This window comes from Molossus molossus, unplaced genomic scaffold (assembly GCF_014108415.1).
Source record: "Molossus molossus isolate mMolMol1 unplaced genomic scaffold, mMolMol1.p scaffold_m16_p_13, whole genome shotgun sequence".
Classification (NCBI taxonomy): Eukaryota; Metazoa; Chordata; class Mammalia; order Chiroptera; family Molossidae; genus Molossus; species Molossus molossus.
The window spans coordinates 50,485,365-50,509,092 of record NW_023425348.1 but is presented as its reverse complement, the minus strand read 5'-3'; the positions used below and the strand labels follow the sequence as shown (position 1 = coordinate 50,509,092).

Here is a 23,728-nt window from a genome sequence, read left to right as displayed (position 1 = left end):
ACTAGAGAAGACAATTTTAGCTTGGGATATCTCTCCTTCACCCAGGTTTATGCCACTGTCCCTAGATCTCACACCATGCCAATAAAGCAGGGAGAGGAGAAAGTATGCCTTGATCAGTGGTCCCACAGATTTCCAATGACATATGCATCACTATGATGCTTCCATAACATGTTTGAAAGATGGGAGAAATCTTTTGCAAGGCTATGTTTAATGCTTTATATCCAGGTGCATCATACAGCCATTTCTCTTCAAGGTTTTGCAGCCATGATGACAAAAATCAAGGTACCTATTTCCTCATTTATGAGATCTTCACACCTCTTTTTTACCTTTCCTTCTGGGTAAATCATTATATAGTCTGGGAGAAATACACAATATTTCTCTAAGATGCTTTAATTTATGGCAGCTGATGTCCTAAATATGTATTAAAATGTATGGTTGACTATTGAACAGTGTGGGAGTTAGGGGTGCCAACCCCCAACACAGTAAAATTAACTTTAATAGTCTAATGTTGACCAGAAGCCTTACCTATAACATAAACAGTTGATAAATACATATTTTATATGTATTATTTATTGTATTCTTATGATAATGTAAGCTAGAGAAAAAATGTTAAGAAAATCATATGGAAGAGAAAATACACTTACAGTACTTATGGGGAAAAAATCCATATATAAATGGACCCAGGCAGTTCAAACTTGTCTTGTTTGAAGTTCAACTGTATTTTTATCCAGCTCAAAGCTTTTCCTGGGACTGCTATTCATAGATGCAATGAAATCTTTGAATAGAGGTAAGAAATGGATTGGAAGAAAATACCTAAAGCCAAAAAGTTAACATCTTAAACTATTATGAAATCATATGCTCAGAGGAAGGGCTACCAGGAAAACTAGCCAGGCCCTTTCTCCTTCCTTCCTTCCTTCCTTCCTTCCTTCCTTCCTTCCTTCCTTCCTTCCTTCCTCCCTCCCTCCCTCCCTCCCTCCCTCCCTCCCTCCCTCCCTCCCTCTCTCTCTCTCTCTCTCTTTCTTTCTTTCTTTCTTTCTTTCTTTCTTTCTTTCTTTCTTTCTTTCTTTCTTTCTTTCTTTCTTTCCTTTATTGATATTAAAGACAGAGAGAGAAAGGGAAAGAGAGATAGAAACATTGATGAGAGAGAACATCAACTGGCCATCTCCTGCATGCCCCCACTGGGAATCAATCCCACAACCTGGTCATGTGCCCTTACTGGGGATAGAACCGGTGACCTCTTGGTGCATGTGTCGATGCTCAACCACTGAGCCACACCAGCCAGGCTGGCCAAGGCCCTTTCAAGTAACATGCTTTAACTACCTTGATATGTTGAGGTGATTCAGCCACAGTGGTCCAGTGCTGCTGGAAATGAAAACTAAGAGAAGGGTACAAGATGACTCCAGAACATGGCAGGAAGAAAAGAATTTCTCAAGGTCAGGGCAGCAGTTAGTTGTGTCTCAGTTTCCAGGAAGGTGAAGTACTAGCCATGCCTGTCAGATTTTCCTCCTGAGTAGTGGAAGGCAGTAGCATCTGCTGGTGCTGGGCCCTTTCATAGCAGGTCTGTGGGGCACACTCCTGCTCATCAAGTGTGCAGTCACTTCATACCAGCCAAAACCCTAAAATGTTACACTTTAAGTGGCCAGCTTTGTCAGTTAATATGTACTATCATTGCTCAAGGTTGCCAGGCTTATTCTGTTCCTGATGTCTACTCTATCAAGGATCCAGAAACATCATCATTACCCAAGGAATGAAACTAATTTTTTTTTTAGCCCTCAGGTAAGGAATGGTGAAGGTTTTCTTTTATGCTCTCAAAACCAGAATGATATTATTACCCATCCGAAGGATAAATGGTGCTACTCTTCAGATATCTACAATTCTTAATGAGACCAGCATCAACAACTTCAAGGTAAACTTCTGACATCTCTCTCCCTCTTAATGAACCCTTCAGTAGGCTTCCTTACTAAAGGAAAAATAATAGCTAATTTTGCCTGGCCAGTATGGCTCACTGGTTGAACATCGACCCATGTACCAAGAGGTTCCTGCTTCAATTCCTGGTCAGGGCATATGCCCAGGTTGCGAGCCCATCCCCAGTTGGGGCATGCAGGAGGCAGCTGATTGATGTTCTCTCTCATCGATGTTTCCATTTATCTCTCCTTCTCCCTTCCTCTTGCTCTAAAATCAATAAATCACAGAACTTATATGCTTGTATGGCAAACAAGAACATGGAGACTTTGAAAAGCTAAGTCACTTGTCCTAATTCAAGTAGCAAGTAATCACACAGGGATTTAAACTTAGATCAGTCTGGTTAATAGCCAAAATTTATAAAGAACTCAGACAACTCAACACCAAAAAAACAAACAATTCAATTAAAGAATGGGCAGAGGACCTGAATAGACCCTTCTACAAAGAGGTCATACAGATGGCCAGTAGACATATAAAAATATGCTCAACATCACTAATCATCAGAGAAATGCAAATTAAAACCACAATGATATGTCGCCTCTCACTTGTCAGAATGGTTATCATCAATAAATCAACAAACAACAAATCATGGCAATCATTTGGAGAAAAGGGAACGCTTGTGAACTATTGGTTGAATGCAGGTTCATGCTACCACAATGGAAAACAGTGTGGAGTTTCCCCTGAAAATTAGAAAATGGAATTGCCTTCTGACCCAGTGATTCCACTTCTGGGTATATATCCATAGAAACTCAAAACATGAATTCAAAATAATACATTCACCCCCATGTTCTCTGCAGCATTATGTACAATAGCCAACCTATATTGCCTGGCTGGTGTGGCTCAGTGGATTGAGTGTCATCACGTGGAGAGGTCCTGGTTTGATTCCTGGTCAGGACACTTGCCCAGGTTGCAGGCTTGATCTCCAGTAGTGGATGTGCAGGAGGAAGCAGATTGACGCTTCTCTCTCACATCAATGTTTCTCTCTCTTACTCTAAATAAATCAATAAAAACATATTTTAAAAAATAGACAAGCTATGGAAGCAACTCAAATGCTCATCAATAGACAAGTAGATAAAAAATGCCAAGGTTCATATATACAATAGAATATTACTCAGCCATAAAAATGAATGAAATCTTACTATTTGTGATAACATGGATGAACCTAGAGGATATTATGCTAAGTGAAATAAGCCAGACAGAGAAAGACAAATACTATGTGATTTCACTTATATGTGTAATGTAAAGGGAAAAATAAATGAACAAAATAGAAACAGACTTACAGATACAAAGAACAGACTGATGGATGACAGAGAAGTTGGAGGGCTGGGTGAAAAAGGTGAAGGGATTAAAAAGTACTAATCGGTAGTTACAAAATAGTCATGGGGATGTAAAGTACAGCATCAGGAATGTGGTCAACAGTATTGTAATAACTATGTATGGTGCCAGGTGGGCACTTGAAATAGGGTGGATAACACTTTGTAAAGTATATGATTGTTTAACCATTATGCTGTACACCTGAAACTAATACTAAATAATGTTTAATGCAAACTGTAATTGAAAAATAAATTTAAAAACATTTTAGATCAGCCTGAATCCAATCCATACTCTTGCTACTCCTAGAAGATACATATCTTAAATTCCAAAAAATTAGACTTAATAAATAATAAGATGCAGTCAACAAAGTTTTAAATCAATTATAAGATAAAACTTCTAGCCTTTTCCTGGTGCCTCACCTTCCTCTCAGCAGCCGGTGAGAGTAGGTGTGGGCTGGAAGAACCTGGAGAGCTAGTATCACCACACCCCACATTGCTCAATCATATTTTTAAAAAATCAAACTAGTTTTTTAGGGTTTACAGACTGGCTCCAGAAAGACGGCAGACTTTTGTCAGAGCAACTTTCCTCTGGTCAGACTGAATTGGAAGAAGACCTAGGATCCATACTGGTGAGTGTCCTCTTTCTTCAGGGGCCCACAATGGAGTTAGCATCTCTTTTCCACAAATGGGACATGTGACTGAGAAGTTGGGGAGCCCCAGTCCCCTTCTTCTCGTGGAGTATATAAGGAAGTCTTCACAGTTCTTGTCTTTGCTTTGTTTTTCCACTTGTCTCCCCTTCCCCTTCCTTCCCCTCCTCTGCCCTCCCCTAATGCTCCCCCATTTCCCCTCATCTTCTATGACTCTACTGTGATCTCTCTCTGGCTCACTTATGTCATTCTCTGTCTTTTTGTCTCTGTCTTCTTTGTCTTATGATTTGATAAGGTCCTGCTTTAAGTACATGGTTCAGGGCTCTTTGCTCAAATTTAGGAACTGAGGGAGGGATTCTTCATCAAGGACTGCAAGGCTGAACTATCACTGGTAACACAAACACACAAAGACCAAAGTGCAACTGCAACATGGGTCATTCTGAGCTCAACATGGGTCATTCTGAGACAGTGTGTGCCTGAGGGGAGGTCTCTGGACAGACTCAGAGACTGGGCTGGACACATGGCTCAGCCACTAACATGTTGTGTGAAATAAGCTGATCATAGACTACCTCTAGGTCCTAGATTTCATAACTGTGAAAAGGGTTGCCTAGATAATACCTAAATTAATTTCCCATGAAAGTCAGAAATTCCTATAGATTATATAGGAATGCTTTCTATGAACTCACTGAAGCCTGGGCCCATTTTTAGTTGTTATTGTCGAAGGGACTGGCAAAACTGTATTCTCTACCTGTACATACCTTTGTCCTGAAACACAATAGCAAAAGAGGTCTGTGCTCAGGTCCTCCATCAGATACTGAGCACTTGAAGAATGAATTTTGTCTGAAAAGTCTTTCCCTCTCCAACATACATTGCCTGGCATATGCCTGATGCTTAAAAATAGCTCTGTATACATATTGAATGAATGCTTTAAATAAATTTAATGAATGACAACAATTCCTGCATCCTCTGGACTCCTACACCTCATAAAATAACTGTATTCAAACTTAATTATATCTGTGCCATCATTGTGTCTACCATTCTTCATAAATTTCCTAAGGCTGGCAAAGCTATCTAATTTCTCTTTTATTTCCCAGCAACTGCCATAGCAGCATAAAACATGTGTAATAAATGATTATTTAAAAGATAAAATAATGAATAGTCCTTGGCAGAGCCTACCCAGGGCTCTTCAGAGCCTGGGAAACCAAGGCAGTCAGGTATCTGGGGGTCAATGAAGAATCTATATGCACCTGTATGAAAGCACTGTATTTCAGTATTTAATAGCTGATAAAGTCATTTCACAACCTAACAGCTGAGTATCAGCTCTGCATAAATTAAAGCCTTTGGCCTACTAAGCCTCACTTAACATATTTTCCCTGAGTGATTTTTATCTATTTTTATGATTTGACTATTATCTATATGCTGATGATTCCTTAATCTAAATCTTCAGGCCAGACATGTTTCTGAAAGGCAGGACTGTGTAACCACCTTAATAGTAGGCATCTCCAGAAGGATGTTGATGTAGTAGTTAAGAACAGTGGTTCTAGAACCAGGTTGTCATAGAACCTTGAACAAGTTATGTCTCTGATTTATTATCTACAAGATACAGATATAATATTTGCCTCATAAGATTGTTATAAGTAACAAATTAAATGATACATGTAAATTGATTAGAAGAGTGCCTAGAAAATACAAAGCACCCATGTTAACCATTGTATTAATCTCAAACACAATGTATCAAAGCTGAATCAATCTTCTTCCTCCACACCCAGATCTGCCCTATACTTTGTAGTTTCCCATCTCAGTAAATTACTCGGTTAGGTATAAACCTAGGAACGACCTTCAAGCCCATTTCCACAGACAATAAAAAAGGCCTGCTCACTGGAGTGTGTACATTTTTCAAAAGCCATCTAATTGTATTCTTAACATTTGTGCCTATTCTTTTATGTAAATTTTATTTTCCTCCATTAAGAAATATAAACAAACTAAAAGTCGTGCTGCTTTAAACCTTTATAGGGCTTTAATTCTATAATTTTTTTCTCTGTCTTTTCTAACAGAGTTTTATTTCTGACCCTCACCATTTCCTACTTGGATCAAAACATTCATTCTCTTTCTGTGTGTGTTTCTCTCTCTGTGTCTCTCTTCCTTGCAATTTTTTCTTTTCCTTTATGATAAGATGAATAAAGCCCCTCCCCAAAATATATTTACGTGCTAATCCCTGGAACATGTAAAGTTTGCCTTATATGGCACAAAGGCCTTGGCAGTAGTGATTGAGTTAAGGATTTGGGGATGGGGGGGGGGTTATTATGAGTTATCCAAGAAGGCCCTAAAGATGATCACACAAGAGAAAGGCAGATAGAGTTTTTGTTATGAAAGAGGAGATAGCAGTGCGAGCACAGAAGTAGAAACTGGAATTATGCGGTCACAAGCCAAGGTGTGCCAGCAGAAGCTAGAAGAGGCAAGAAAGAGAATTTTTCCTGCAGCTCATTCCAGGGAACCACCCCTGCTACTACCTCAACCTTAGCCCCATAGGACTCATGGCAGAATTCTGGCCTCCAGAACTAATTAACAATCAATCTTTGTTGTTTTAAACCACTGAGTTTATGATAATTTTTTATAGCTGCAATAGGAAACTAATACAATCTCCTTCATCAAACATGTCTCCCTTCCTACTGGACCATTCCTACCAAATGTCTTGATATTACCAATACCTACAACAAACACATAAACAAAACTTTTTTAAGCACATGGTCCATTCCTGCGATTGTCCCTCTCCTTTGCTATATTAAGAGCAAAAAAATATTAAAAGATTTATCTGACTCTACCTCCTCAAATTTTCTCGTTACCCACTTTTGTTGGGCTTTCCCACCCCCACCCCCCATCCATGAAAATAGCTTTATCAAGGTCATCAGTGCCTTCCATCTTAGAAGATACAATGACCAGTTTTCTATCCGCATCCTCGTGACCTCTCAGAAGCATTTAACATGGTTATTACACCTTCCTTTTTGACACACTTCCTTCTACAGGCTTCAGGAATCCCAAATGTGTCTCATTCCCCATCTCCTCCTCCATGATGCTTCCTTTGTTCTCCTTTTCCCCTCTTCTAAATGTTGGAATGTTGCTCACCTCCAAGGTCCTTCTTTCTTCTCTATTTGTACTTTTTCCCTAGCCTAGCTTACCAGTCCCATGCCTTTAAATACTATACACAGATGACTCTCTAATCAACATCTCTAAACTGTACCCATCCTTTAAAAGGTATGCCCCAGTTTAGTCAACTTACCATCTTCACTTATCTGCCTAATTGGTATTACAAATGAAATGTGAACCTCAAACTGCCTGTGTTATAAACATTGACCATATCAAAGCATGACCCCCTCATCAACCTATTTGCTCAGGTCAAAACCCTAGAAATCATCTGCATTAATTTTCAATTTCTGAATAACAAATCACCAGAAAACTTAGCAGCTTAAAACAATACCATTTTATTATTTCATGGGTGGAGTCAGGTTTGACTTAGGTCCTTTGCTCAAGATTTCAAAAGGTTTCAATCAAACTGTTGGCCATGCTGCAGTTCTCACCTGGAGCTCAGAGTCTTCTTCCAAGTTATTAGCAGCTTTCAACTTCTTGCAGATGTAGGATTGAAATCTCCTTTTTCTTACTGTCTATCACATGGCCCACCCAGGTAGTTTGCAACATGCTCTCTTCGGATGAGTAGGAGCACACCTGCTGCTGCTTCTTGTCTCTTTTAAGAGCTTACTGGATTAAATTAAGACCATCCAGGATAACCTCTCTTTTGCCACATAAGATAACATAATTACAGAGGTGATATCCCATATTTATCAGTTCTACACACACTAAAGGAAAAGGTTCCATACAAGGCATGTAAACAGGTGGTACATCTGAGTATCCTGCTTACTATATATATCATCTTTGTTTTCACTTTCTTTTATACCCATAACAAATCCATTGATAATCCCAGTTGCTATGCCAATAAGATAAACTCTGAATGGGAGTTTGCTCATTATCTTTCTTGCTAAAACCTTAGTCCAAGTCACCATCTTCTTTAAACCATTGTAACATTCTGTTAACTGTTTTACCAGTGCTCCTTCCTGGTAATTTCTATTCTCCATCCTCATCCAAGTAAAACAGTGACCTTTCTAAAGCTGAACCAGATAGTGTCATTCTCTTGTTTAAATGTTAAATCTCTCACCCAGCTGGTGTGGCTCAGTGGTTGAGCGTTGACTCACACACCAAGAAGTCGCTGCTCTGATTCTCGGTCAGGGCACATGTCCAAGTTGTGGGCCACATCCCCAGTGGGGAGCATGCAGGAAGCAGCCAGTTGATGTTCTCTTTCATCGATATTTCTACCTCTATCTTCCTCTCCCTTCCGCTCTCTCTAAAATCAATAAAGAAAAATAAATAAAAATTAAACATAAAATAAAATTCTCTAATTGACTCATTTGTTAAAAATAAATGAGATGAAGTATGCAAAACAACCTGCCCACAATGTGAACGATGTTCAATACATTTAACTAACAGTGTTTTCTAACAGAGGAAAATAAATGAAGTATGTAGATAAGTACAATTACAAGACAAAATAAAAGTGTCATAGGTATTGTTGAAAGTTAGGTAGAATTACAACTTTTGGAGAAAACCAAAACAGACATTGGAAAGGAAATGGCATTTTATCTTAACTTAAAGAATAGACAGGGTTTTGATGGAGAGAAATGAGATAGATTGGTGAATACAGTGGTATTGCTGATATAATAGATGGTGGTGATAATAATGGCATTATGTTCAAATACTTGCATACCTAAAAAAGTTATTTTTTAGGACTAAGACACATAGCAAGAGGTTGAGGAGCCTATAGTTACAAAGGTATCAGAAAAGTGATTTTCCATATCCCTACGATTTATACTAATTTTCATATGCAAATTGAATCTGTTACTATCCCTCCCAATCTACCCAACACATATTAGTAAAGGAAGTATAAATGTCTTCAATTCTCTTTTAAATTTTTACTCAGCATCCCTGTCCATAATGCACTTACTTTTCAAAAAAGCATTTTTTATTTAAAATTTTTACTGAGACAGAAACATCCATTCTTATTCCACTTATTTTTGCATTCATATGTTGATTCATGTATGTGCCCTGTGCCCTGACGGGGAGTCCGCAACCTTGGTATATCGGGACGATGCTCTAACCAACTGAGCTACCTGGCCAGGGCGGCACTTAGTTTTATTTCTACCCACTGAATAATAACATGGCTCCCTTTCTCCTTCCTTTTTCAGCATAACACAGACCTCCATAAGACCCCTATCTCCTTCTATTCCCCACAAACAGACATCATCTAGCAGAAAATCTTGGGAATTCCAGCAGTGGACTGCAATTGTGGGGGGTGAGAGGGCAAGGTAAGTAGCCCCTAAGCTCTGAGGAATGTCCTAAATGTAAGAATGTGTATTAACAGCTCATATTTGGCAGCTCAGATTTTTTTTCCAGGAAGACAGTCTCTGAACTCATATCCACCACTTTGCCTCATTTCTTTCTCACCATTTGCCTCATAGGTGTTTCCCATCATTCCTGTGATCATCCATAACCATCTGTCCATTTCAGACTGGTAACGGCAGGGCCATCAGTTTCCCAGCATTCAGCTGCACAGAATGGAAAGCAAATTCAAGGCAACTCTTCTTAACATCCTTGAGGACCTTTTAGAGGAAGAGTTTGTAAAGTTCAAATTCCAGCTCACAAACATAGCTCTTGCTGAGGGATACAACTACATGCCTCGGAGCACTCTCCATCAAGCATCCCCAGGGAAACTTGCTGACATACTCTTACAGTTCCACGGGGATGAGTACTCCAAGACTGTGACCCAGGAGGTCCTGAAAGCCAGAAACCAGCGCTACCTGGCTGAGAAGTTCTGTCAGGCAATGGCAAAATGTGAGTCTACAGCTAACCTACCCCTCTCTTGGCTGGATATGACTCAAGACTTTTCCTGAAATCTTTACATCTTCATTAATTGAATACACATTGTAAGCATAAAATAGAAAAAGAATTGTGTGTCATGGAGCTTTTAAACATTATTTATTGAAATAAAATTCCAGTGTGATTCCATCTCACCATGCCTGAATTTGATTCTGATGCTTGTTCTGTATCTTCAAACTGTGTTTTTGTTTGCTTGTTTTCAGTATGTGTTATAACTTGCCAAAGCTGTACACAGTGTACTAGGTAAAAGAAAACCCACTCTCTTCCAGATAGATTTATAGCAGTATTCTTAGTTTGTATACAAATTACATTTAAATTTTATTTTTAAAACTTCTTAATTTGGTCCATTATGAGAGGCAGTATCTCAAAACTCCCTCAAATACTCTTACTTTTACATGGTCAAGATGAAAATTTTCACTTCTTAGAATCATAATAAAAATCTTTCCACTTTTATTTATAGTAATTTTTAAAGTTGAAAATAAATTATTTTACTATTATACATATGTAAATTTCAGTCATAACAAAATCAAATAGAGTTCATATTATATATATTATTATTTTCTTTTGCTTTAATGAAAATTTCTCATTACCATATTTTTTTACATTGTGTGTATTCATCACATCCTTTTGTTCTTCCAATATCTCAAATATCCTATCAAGTTAACGAACTCCTTTATTTACCCATTTGTTTCTTAACTGTCTCCAGGTGGCTTCCTAAGAAAGGTATGTAAAGGTTGTTACTTTCTGGAAATAACTTCAGTCTCTTCTCAAACTTGAAGGTAACTGGCTCAAGGTGAATATCCTTTTACCTTATATTTTTCAAAGAATTATGTAACTGTCTTCTGTTACTTACTGATAATGAGTCTAATGACAACCTGATTATTTTGTCAGTGGTCTGTTGACAATATAATATCACCCCCCCCAGATGATATTAGGATCTTTATGTTTGATGTTCTAAAATGTGTACTGAGGTAAAGTATTTTTTTCTATTTCTTATGCAGGAAACTTCACAGGCCTTTTTGCTATGAAGACTAATGTCCTTTAGCTCTACCACTGGTGATGGTGAAGTCTCGCAGTCCTAGCCACAGACTGATCTACTTCGCTACAAAATATGCCCACAAACCTGTCATTCTGACCCCCTCAACATTGTTCATTAGCTGGATACTAACCTTATTCTCATCCAAATTTTAAACTCCATCAGCCTGTATCTCTCATTTTGTTCTAAGGTTAATTATCACATGAAAAAGAGGAGATTCAGGAATAATCTGTGAAGAGCCTAGAAATATGTTGGGCTGATATACAGGATGCTCAACATTTTGGGAGTGATATGGAAGAATCATTTGACTGCTTTAAATCACCATTTCTAGCACACACAAATGATCATCCTTATGGAAGTTTCTTTTGTAAAAACTCTGTTACAGTTTCATTTGGATATTTTTTCTCAGTGAATTTGAAAATACGGAAATGAAGAAAACCTAGTTACTTCATGGAGAGCCATCCCACCCTCTCCATTCTCACCATTTCCTAGTCAGTCAATGTGCTACTGAAACCAAGCGGCGGTGTTCAGGTTCGAGTTTGTTTTCTCACAAAACGGAAGAATGAGTTCATGGACAAAGGAGCAAGCAAAAGGAAACTTTTATTTGGAAGGTAGACAGATGCCCTGCAGGGGGGAGGGGACCCAAGGGGGTTGCTGGTAAGGCTCCTCTGTCTAGGGATAGGTATATGCATTGCTATCTTTTGATTGGTTTTTGCAAAGAATTCTGTCTTAGCTTGTGTTTCCTGTCCAGCTGCATCCAGCTTTAAATAATCTTATTTTTACACAGGATGTAATTTCCGCAGGCAAACTGCATCCTGGCAATGTTTACAAGGTTCTCTCTTTCATTACCCTTTCCGTGGTCTCTTCCTGAACTGCCTAGCCTGCCTCTATCTCCTATCATGATTGAGATTTCTATGTGAATAGCACTCTTACCAGCTAGTTATCAGCAATACCCCAGTTACTTTGACCCATGACCCTTATTTGATCACTATCATGCTGTGTCATTTTTGTACCCCATACCTCTCAGCTCATAAAACAGGTGATCTTATTTTCTAATTATTCACATAACATAAAACACCCATGTCTTTTCTTGAGTCACCCCTGAGAAATAGACACTAATGTTGAACATAGTGATGTTAAGTTGTTGGCATCAAACTAACGTTTGCAGGGGGGAACAGACTAAGCTTCAACAACACTGCAATTTTGACTCCAGGTATTAATAATCAAGATAATAATCAATCTTGTGTTCTTTCAAAGCTGGATTTTCCACAGATAAAGCTGCAAAAAAGACAAAAAGAGGAAGCAAGAGAATGAAGCAGGACCAGATGTAGATCACAATGTTTTGTCAAAGGTTTGTGATCACCCCTGGAGCAGATACTTTTGCCCTGGAAGAGAGCAGAGTTTCCAGGCCATAGAATACTCAGAATCTCAGGGGCTTACTGGCTTCCATGTCCTATGGTATGGCAGAGTCCTTTCATGTTAGCACCAATGTGCCTGCAAGATCCCAGACAGGTCTGGCTAAGACTTCTGTCACTCCTGTGTAACCACAGGCATTTGCTTGATTTCTATGAGTCTTTCTTCTCCAAAGTGGGAATGATAATGATAATAGGGCATTATGAAAATTGATGGTTACTAAATGGGAACCAATTTATTTTTCTTTCAGTTTTCCTCACTAGCTTCATTTTCTGCTTCTGCTCATATATACTCGATTGCTCTGTTTCTTATACATATTCAAACTTCAGTTTTCCTGCGCTTCCTCTCCTCAATATCTAAGATACCCCCACCCACCTATGACTTTGCCTGAGAAAATCCTATTCATTCAGTAATATGGCATATGTAAAGTGATGAACACAGTAACTACCTGTGCTAATTATCTTTCTATTTCTTTTAAAATTATCTTCTCCTCCAATCCCCACTCCATGAATATATGTCACGTCAGTTCAGTAAATCCTCCTCTCACTTTGCATCCCAAGCATATCTAATCAGTTCTTCAAATGTGTTGCCAATGCATTTTGAACTTGCTACCATTTATTTATGTCTTCCATTATAGTGTAGTATAATTAACTACTTACTCCCCCCCCCCCACACACACACACTATTGATTTTAGAGAGGAAGTTAGAGGGAGAGAGAAATAGAAACGTCTATAAGAGAGAACATTGATTGGCCACCTCCTGCATGCCCCGAAATGTGGATCGGGCCCACAACTTGGGCATATGTCCTGGCCAGTAATTGAACTGGCAACCTCTTGGTGCATGGGTCCATGCTCAACAACTGAGCCACACTGACGGGACCTACTCACTTATTTATGTCTATCACAGTTAACTGGTATGCTCTTCAGTGTGGAAGCCAATATTATACTTCATCTCCTCATTAACCCACTACCTAAAACTTAGAAGGACTCTATTTATTTCTGGAAAACTTATGAATATATTTATGCATTCATAATTGATTACCTTAATCAAGACTCTTTGTTACAGAGACAACAGTCATTATCATTGTCTTTATTTCTTTCTAGAAACTTAGAAATATGTTTAAAAAAACCAACAAACACCCAATGAATCTGCTTTTTGTTCCAGAGATCATCAATCAAGCAATGATAGAGAAGAAACAGCCCCAAATCCAGACTTTCTTAACCTAATCAGGCGGCTTAATCTGGAAAGTTATTATCCCAAGAAAATGACCAAAGTAAATACTTTTTTGGTAAATAACACCTCCATCCATGACACACAACCAAAAGCTGACAGGGAGCTACCATTTTGTTTTCTAGAGAAACTTTTGATATTAGAATGTCATTTGCGGTACCTAGTTTATAGAGGCACTATAGATACAATATCTATGGTGCCCCAGACACTGAAAAGCACAGAACTAGAAAGAACATTTGAGGACTTTTTCATTATCTAGAAAACACAATCAACTACAACACAAACTTGCACCCACCCAATGGACATCCAGATGGCAGTTTTTCACTGTGCAGATTCCCTTACAAGACAGTATATTTTGACCTAACTCTCCTTTAGTCAATTTGCGCTCCCACTTTTGGTGCCCAGTCCTTGCAATCCCCAAGTAGAATTTCCTCTTTGGTCTCTCAGGCAAATCAGGAGAAGCTGGAGAGAAGTGGAAAAAATAGGATGGGAGAAAAAAATTAAGAATTATAATAACCAGCTGATCAGCTGGAAACCTACACACACTGTGTCTTTCATAAGGATTGGAAATTATGTCTCTACTTCCAAATCACAGATTTTAAATTCACTCCTCAGTAATGGCAAACATGACCATTTTTTCCACCGTCATTCTAGGGAAGACAACAACAGACGTCTATTGACAGAGGGTATGGTGGAAATCTGCTGGTTCTGCCCAGGTGGGAGAGCTGAGGACAGGTTTGAAAACTGTATTGCCTTCACCAATCTCCATGGAAATGCTGAAATACATGAGAAGCAGGTTAGGTTCCTACAAGAGGTATCTTCAGTCACTGTCATTCTCCTGCCAACTTCTGATTCTGACAAAATGAAAAGTTCCCTTCTACATGAATTTTGGAAGTCACCCAAACCTCTCATCTGTTTGTTTGAAAATGTAGAAAATATTATGGATGAGAATCCTGTCCACAAAGTGAGAATTGGGATCAAGGATCTAAATAAGATAGAATTAGCTGACAAAATTACAGCTATATTAACACAGTTGCTGAAGAAGTCCGGATCACCTCACAGTTTGAGTGACTGGGCCAACATGGCTAGGAAGTATGAATTTACTATTGATGAAGACCAAGGAGCCTGTCAAGAAGCAGAAAAAATAACCTAATATCCTAATGGACATGTTGAGAAAAGTGAAATTATCTGAGATAAAAGAAAAGTTACTACCTCTTCAGGGAGGTCTATGGCATGATTGGTGTAAGAAGGATAAGGAACTCCATCAGCTGAGAGAAAAAAGAAAGAGGAGCATTGAAAAATAAAAGAATGAGATTGAGAAGGAAAAGCAGAAAACACCTGTGAACGATATCACAAAGTTATTAACCTTTGTGAACTGATAAAGTCCTTCCTTAAAAGTCTTCAGTCATACCCAGAGACCCACAAGAGCTGTACTTTCTGCAGGGCCTGAGTATGCTAATAGAACAACTAACTACTAGAGAATTAGAAAACCTCCACCAGAGGCACAGTTTCCTGTTGGCTCAGGTAAGAACAGAGAAGGAGCAGAAGTCAAAGAGAGATTTCCTCAGACTCTGGGAGGCTGAACTAGATGCTATTACCAAAGAGATTAGTGACTCCACCCTGGGAATTAAACATCTCCTGAGAGAAGTTGGCCAGATCAATAAAGCTCTACAAGAAGCTTCCTCCCAAACAAATACAGCTCTTTCTTTCCCTTCCCCAAATGGCTGCTGACCTGATGATATCTGGTATTCCCATTGAGCTGATGGATGGGGATGCATCTTATGTGCCTCTAAAGTGGGTGGCAGCTGTTTTTGATAAGGTCTCTGAGAAACTTGGAGACAAACGGGTATTTGTTCTCTCTGTCCTGGGCCTGCAGAGCTCAGGAAAGTCAACTCTGCTGAATGCAATGTTTGGGCTGCAGTTCAGTTTCAGTACAGGGAGGTGCACCCGGGGTGCCTACATGCAGCTTCTGAAGGTGGAAGAGTTGCTCAGGGAAGAGCTGGGCTTTGATTTTGTGCTTGTTGTAGACACAGAAGGACTTCGAGCTTCAGAGCTGACTAACAAAGCACATAGTGAGGACAATGAGTTGGCAACCTTTGTCACTGGGCTTGGAAACCTAACTCTCATCAATATTTTTGGGAAAGATCTATCAGAAATAAACGACATTCTGCAAATAGCCATTCATGCCATTCTCAGGATGAAACATCTGAATATCTCTCCAGGATGCCTGTTTGTTCATCAGAACACAGAAGAAATTATAGATACAAAACAAAGCATGGAAAGGAGAAGGTGGCTGCAAGACAGGTTGAATGAAATGACACTTGCCGCAGCCAAACATGAGCAGTGCTCAGATGTATCTCACTTCAGTGATGTCATTAAGATTGATGTTGAGACCTACATCCATTACTTTCTTCACCTCTGGGAAGGTTTTCCCTCAATGGCCCCTGTGAATCCCCGCTATAGCTGCAATGGTCAAAAGCTAAAAATCAGGATTCTTAAACATGCCAAAGAAGAATCCAGGGGAAGTATTTTGAAGATATCAGAACTAAAAGCTCGAATAGGGCATTTATGGAGGGCCTTAGTGAATGAAAACTTCATCTTCAGGTTCAGGAACACCCAGGAGGTCGTGGCTATGAATAAACTGGAGACCATGTACAACAGATGGACCTGGGAGCTAAGAAGTCATGTGCTGGACTTGAATAGTCAGCTGACCAACCAGGTTCAAAATGGAGAAGCTGAGCAGATCAAGAGAACTTTGATTGACAATCAACTTGTGGAAAAACATGAAGCCATAAAACAAGAACTTGAAAGGTATTTTCGAGAAGACAGAGAGAGAGATATCTTAGCTCAGTGGAAAGAAAGATTTGGAGATGATTTGAAGACTCTTAAAGAGGAGCTTACCATAGAAACTATGAAAAAATGTGAGGATTTAATGAGTGGAAAGAAAATACAAGACCTTTGGAAGGAGCATGAAATAAAATTTAAACATAAGTTATTAGAAAAAATTGAAGGGAAAGAGCTACAAGATAATAAGCTGAGAGATCTTTTCAATAAGGTCTGGTCAGAGAACATCTCCATTCTATTGCCTCCTACACTCCCATCTGCTGAGGCTCCTGATATCGATATTGAGCTAGAGAACATTCTCCTGGAACACTTTAAACAACATCCCAATATTGTGAACAGAATTAGGTATCGTGATACAAAGAAAACATTTTGTATCAATTACTCTAAACATGTTATGACCTCTCAAAAGTCCCAAGCATATGGAATCTCTGTGGAAGAGTTTGAAAAAAATATCATAAGCAAGACAACAGCTCAAATTATAAAATTGGTTAAGGAAATCATACACAAAAGAGAACAAATGAATGAGGGGTACAGTCCTAGTTACTTCTATGAAATTCTGCAAGTTATTCATACAGAGACTGAGGCTGCATCTCAAGGAGCCAGATTCATGCTGACGAACAGATATAGACTAGACCTTGCCCTAGAGCTGTTTCAAGAGGCAGCAAACTGTTTTAAAAAGATGTGCATCACATTTAAGAAAACAAACAACCCTGTCCTGTACCTAGAAGGTAAAAAAGAGGAATTTTTTACTCATTTTAAGGTACCCTACAAAGACCATTCGAACATTGACTGAGTTCCTTTGGTGAAAAGAGTTTCTGCTACCTTGTAAATTGGGTTAATACTCAAAGAGCTTGTAAGATCCTCACCCAGCCCTTCTCTTCTTCTGTTGCATTGCTGTCTGTAATGAACATTTTGTGTAAACCAGATAATTAAAATCAACCAATGAAACATTATATTTTACATCTCCTCTGGGCATTTTAGAATTAGTATGTGCCTGTGCAAATAAAATTTCAAACTAATGTTTTTTTTTTTAAAGTTTAAATGGAATAGTTATCAGAAATAACACAAGACATATAATTCACTTTTTTTTTTACTATCTCCTATAATACAAACATATACAGTAAAGAAAAATAAACACAGAAATGTAAAATCAAGAACATATTTGATTTCTTTTCTTCCTCCTTCCCTTCCTTCCTTCATGAATTCCTTCCAATATTATTAATTATAATTGAGTCGCTGCAATTTGCTGGGAATTTTGCCGAGTGTTGGGCATATAAAGCAATACAAGATATGGCTGCAGTGTGTTACAAAAATTAGCAACGATGGGCTCTTTATACTGGCCCTTGTGTTATTTCCTCACAGCAACCAGGGTCCCATTAGAGCAAAAGCTTTCTAGTGCCAAATTCAAAATTTACACAGCCAGTCATTTTTAATAAGCCCAAATATCATATATAACGTTTCCCTGCTTTACACACTTTGCAAAAATGACCACAGAGAAAGATAAACTTTGGGGCTTTAGAGACCCCAAGCTGTGGCTGTCCCTTGGAGCTCTATATGTTGAAAGACTCCCTACTGAACTGTAGGTCCCTCTTTGACCACCTGTGAGATTCTCTGTCCATTTCCCCTTCTGAGTGGTTGCCACCTCTGGATGGTCTCATGCTGTGAGGGATGTCCCCCCTTCTCCAAGGTGCAAACCTGTCAGTCACCCAAATAAAGCTAATGTTCTACTGCCTTCTTGTAGTCATGCCTTCTACCTTGATTAGCACTGAAACTCCTCAAATTTCCTATGTTTATTCAAAGACTGCTTGAGAGGAAGAAGTAAATATTATTGTCCACCACAAACTATAAGATTTGCTATCATTGAAGTAATTAAAGAAAAATATAAGAATCAGATGGAGTAAGGCTTAACTTAGCCTAGGTTGGGAAAAACCATCAGGAAATGCTTTTAAGATAAGGGAGATGAAGCCTGAGCCCAATCTAGAAGAATGAGAACTATCAACCAAGGGAAAAAAACAAATTCAAGCAGGAGGAAGAGTGTGAACACTCTGAGGAATTAGCTGTCCATAGATATGGTAAGAGCACAGGTTGTGTTGGGGCCTGGAAGGAGATTAAATTAGATAGTAAGATAGGTACCATAGGTCTGGTTGACTGTCACAAACATACTTTCATTTAACCTGGATGGTAATTTTTAAAGAAACATAGTAATGTTGGACAATTCCTTTTGTCTCTTCAGGATCACTCTCAACTTTCTACACTTAACACTGCATCGTACACCATGAAAACACTGCATCATAAACCATGAAGTTAATCTTAGTAGTTCCAAACCACTAGGCTTCCTTGCCTTCCGAAGGTTGAGTTTGGCCAATGAAAAGTTTTTTGCAGGTGAATGGCAGGGAAGAGGGAATTGGGGAGGATCCGAATATTTGTCTTTCTGGTCCCCTCTTTGGCCACCTCACGCTATCAGTGAACTTTTCCTGAAAGACGGGTATTTGAGAGTTTTCTTTCTGCTCTTTCTAGCCCATGGTGCCTCACCATCTCTTTGACCCTACCTTTATAAGTGCTCCTTTCACTAACTTTTCTTTAATTACTCCTTTTGAATGTGCCATATGTTTGCAAGTAGCTCAAGTACATTTCATTTTACAGCTGTATACTATTTTTTAAGTTAAGCCACCCTATGGATCACCATTGTCAACTCTGCCAGACACCTTTTTGAAATAAATTTTGAACATGGGAGATCAAGTTGCTATTTCCCTTGCATTAGATGCTGATGAAGAAAAGGGCATATTTGTTCTTATTCAGAACCCTCCGGTAGCTGAAGATTCTGCACAACTATGGATAGAGGAGAAATTTCACAATCTGTTAATTTGTTAAAGACAAGAGTATATAAAACATACCCGCTACCCTGGCTGGTTTGGCTCAGTGGATAGAGCATCAGCCCATGGACCAATGAGTCCTGGGTTTGATTCCAGTCAAGGGCTTGTAACCTGGGTTGCGGTTAGTCCCCAGCCTTGGTCTGGTCGTGCAGGAGGCAGCCAGTCTATGTATCATTAATGCATTGATGTTTCTCTCTATCTCTCTCTCCCTTACTCTCACTCTAGCTAATGCTAATTAGAAAGAGTATCCTTGGGTGAGGAATTAAAAATAAAAAATCATACCTGGAAAAAAAGAGTAGTAAATGGCATACTTCTGAGATTCTTAACATAGATATTACAAGCAAATTTTGGTTGGTCTTATAAAAATACTAAAGGTTTTTCTAATTTGATGCCTTTCCTTGGGTACTGACAGGTGATGTTATCAAAGGCCTCCAGCTGTTTATGCTTCATATGTAACTGTTTTGTTCAACAAGAAGATGACCTGAGGAAAGTTACTGTGGATCTCTTTGCTCACCTTTCCTACACATGGCTGAGTGATGGTGAAAATGTTAGGACTGTTGAAAAGAAAGGAAACATAAGAGTAAGGTATATGAGAAACCCTCAGAGCAATTGAACTAGGTGAATTAAATATGGGATGATAGCCTGGCCGGTGTCTTTGAGCATAGGTCCATGCGCCAAGAGGTTGCCAATTCAACTCCTAATCAGGATACATGCTCAGGTTGTGGGCCAAATCCCCAGTGAGGGGCATGCAGGAGGAGGTAAATTGATGTTGTCTCATAGATATTTCTATTTCTCTCCCTCCTTCTTGCTCTTTCTCTAAAATAAATAAAGAAAAAACTTTTTTAAAAATGGGGTAATAAACAAGGTAGATGGTAGATGCAGTAACTACTAAATGTAAGTGGATCATTATGAAAGGTTACATAGTCTGCCTGAACACCAACTGATCAAGATGCAGAAGGACTGTGACCTGTTAGATAACTTAATTCTAAACCTGAGGAAGTTGGAAACAAGATGATTACACAAAGGATGAATCTGCAATCCATTCAGAGCCATAACAAATTAAAAGAATGTAAAGTAAATGAGATGAGATTCCAGGTCAGGAGAATGGCATGGTCTCTTGTCACAACCTCCTTCAGGAGACTGGAAGTTTTTGTATTGGTACAGATATAGTGGCCTACAGGTGATGAATAAACTCCATTGGAATTTCTGCATACTAGTGCATAAAGTACTGTCATACTTCAGCATGAAATAAAATGTTAAAGGGAAATATTATTTAATTAGGAAGATATTGCAATTCAGCTATAAAGGGCTTGTAGATGAATATATGATTTTAAGTAGCATTTGACATCAGGTTGTTACTTTATTCCTACCAGAAACAATGTGATATCTGAGTGGACGATTCTTTCCTTGTACAAACCACTGGGGAAAGAGACGTCATGATATCTTCTCATTGTCCCATTGGACATGGCACATGGGAGACTTTTAAATCACCTCAGCTTAATCAAGGAGTTCATTTAACATAATAGAGGACACTGGGGGAAGGGAACATCAGGAAATTTGAACTCAGGATATGTTGTGCAGGAACCTAATCAGGAGACAGCTTATTGCTCCAGCCTTCTAATATTATTAGGTCTTACAAATAGAGACTGACAGAACAACTTGTTGACTCAAATATCACCATTTCTAGATTTTTACATATTAAATTAGATAAGATAAATAATCATCATCATTTCAAACACTGCTTCTTTATCTTTTGGGTAGAAAGGCACCGTCTTTGTCCAAGTTTGAAAGTGTGTTTTCATTTCAGAGATTCTCTGATGTTTATCAGTTATAGTGAAGGAAAGAACAGAGAATACTATCTGTTCACTCAAAGACACACTTGAGACAAGTGTTTTCTGCCTGGGGCAAAATCCCTAAACTGAACATTAAAGTCAGCTTGTTTCTTGAAATTGAAAAGAGAAACAGAATCTGCCCAGATTAACAGGAAGAAAGCCAAGTGAAAATGGGGGCATTTGTGTAAGACTGTTTATGAAGCTATGGATATTTTATCCATTAAGTGATTCAAATGACTGAGAAAACCAGCATGACTTGTGGAGGTACAGTAGTTTCACTTTGGGGGAATGAGAATAAGGGCAACATCTGTTCTGGGTCCAGCCCTCTGCATCCCCCCAGCACAGAGTGAGAACAAAGACAAACCACAAACCTGTAATGTAGCCCAAAGTAGTGAAGAAATGCATGGAAAACACAGAACAGGTTATGACCTCTCTTCCTTCTGGAGGGTCATGGAAGTTCAAATCACACATCGAAGAACAGGGAGCCTGTGTGATGCCTTTTGTTCTGTCTCTATTTGATCTTCAGGATTACAACCTGATTTGAGTGTAGACTATGTCATAGAGCATAAAATGAGTCCTTTATCTGACTTAATGCACAATTTCAAGTAGATGAATTCTTAAACTAAGAAAAAATAGAGCTGAATGTGTCTGACTTAAAAAGTATTATGTTTTTCCTTACCATTGGTGATGCCACACTAAAAGAGAAGGAAACCAAAAGCAAAACATTACTGTCTGGTGAGGACTTCTGCCAGGCCCATTGACCTCATTGTTTTATTTGTTTCTTTTAGTAAAACCATTGGGGCACTCTTATCCCTCTGAACAGCTCCAGAAATTTCAATTTAGAGAAGGACAAAGAGAATGACCATCACATCAATCAATTTAGCAATTATTTCCTGAACACCTGTAATAGTCCTGGAGAGCTTCCCACCCTTAGTTGGAGAGATCAGTGGAAGACAGACAAAGAAAAGTTACCAAAAAGATTATGCAGCCACTTACAAGTTATCAAAAAGATAACATGAGATCAGAGAGAGAAAAATTAGTGGTAGTGTCCTACAGATAGATCTGTGGCTGGAGGAGATATGAATCCCTATATTCAGAATTCATAGGAGAATTGGATCAAATAATTATAAAGATCATCTTAAATAATAGCTTTATAAATATATCCATAATATAATAATTTAAAATTTTATAATATAGAATAGTTGCCCACATTTTATGCTGTTACTTTTATTTTCAGAGCAGCAGTAATTAAAACGGTATGCTACTAGACCAGAAATACAAGAATCAAAGGAATCAATAAAAAAATCCTAACCAGAAATTTGAGGATTCCAAAATGGCGGCAGAGTGAATGGAAGCTACACAGATCTTTTCCCAAAACCAAACAGGAACAACAACTGAAATAAAGACAAATCGTTGGGAAAAACCAACAGAAAAGCACCTTGGAGGACCATATAACCAGGGATACCTAATCGATCCTGGTAGAATTGCGGAGGCACAAGAGGTGGGCTGGGAGACCAGGGACAGCAGCAGTTTTAGCTGTGAGCACCACCCTCAGCATTAAACTCCCAAGGTCACTCCACAGCAGAGAGAATGGGGACAGAGTGCTAAAATATCAACAGCCACTCACCTTGGGCTCTGGCAGAGGAAGGGTGAACTGGACTTGGAACTGTGTGGGGACACTCAGGATATGGAGGGCGCTGAGAACTTATTCTAGTTGTGGCCATGCAGGATGGTAGATATCTTACTCCTTCCCAGGGCTCTGGACAGAGGTAGCAGCCTCTCCATCGGGGATCCAACCCTACCCAGGTGGGCCATAGAAATGCGAATTGAGGCTCATTAACAAACAGCATCTGCCCCACCCTCTGGAAATCCCCTTATGCTGAACACCTGAGGGAATTTGTCATTCAACTGAGAACCCAAGGCTCTTCAAGTAACCAGGACTAATAGCTTCCAGGCAAAAAGCTAGAAGATAACTGAACCATTCCTGGGCTTGCAACTCTACCCAGGAAAGTAAGACTTGACAGAGGTGTTTAACATGGGTCCTCCCAGGCTCATCCAGACCCAGTAGAGGGAGCCAGAATCAGGAGAACACCAACACCCACAGGGAATATTTGCAAGGCCCCAACACTCACTGAGATAGCCGAAATGGTGAAACCCCCCAAAAAACAAATCCCCCCAAAAAGAACAAGAGACCTTTACCAAAGATGAAATAAATGAAATGCAGTTAAGCATCTTAACAGACTAGAATTCAGCGCCATGATCTTGAGAAACCTCAACAGCATGAGTAAGGACATCAACACCATGAATAAAGACATAGAAACATTGAAAATCAACCAATTGGAAATTAAAAACCACCAAGAAGAAATCAAGAATGACATATCAAAAATAAAGAACACATTCGAAGATCTAAATAGCAGAGTAGAGGAAGCTGATGACCAGATAAATGAACTAAAAAACAGGGTAGAAATATTGTACCAATCAGAAAACCAACAGAAAAACATAATGGAAAGGCAGGAAGACAGCTTAAGAAATCTGTGGGACAACTGGAATCATAATAATATTTGCATAATAGGAGTCCCTGAAGAAAAAGAAAATGAGC

General features: G+C 38.9%; 1 protein-coding gene across 1 annotated transcript; it reads left to right on the top strand.

Annotated features, from left to right (window-relative positions):
• The first annotated feature begins 9,215 nt into the window (after positions 1-9,215).
• Positions 9,216-17,377, top strand: LOC118628601 (interferon-induced very large GTPase 1-like). The gene is given in 8 exon segments (XM_036259575.1): positions 9,216-9,330; positions 9,484-9,887; positions 10,608-10,624; positions 13,484-14,730; positions 14,732-14,912; positions 14,915-15,001; positions 15,004-15,278; positions 15,280-17,377. Coding segments are annotated over 7 exon segments (4,053 nt in total). The 5' UTR covers positions 9,216-9,330; positions 9,484-9,579; the 3' UTR covers positions 17,218-17,377.
• The last annotated feature ends 6,351 nt before the right edge of the window (positions 17,378-23,728 follow it).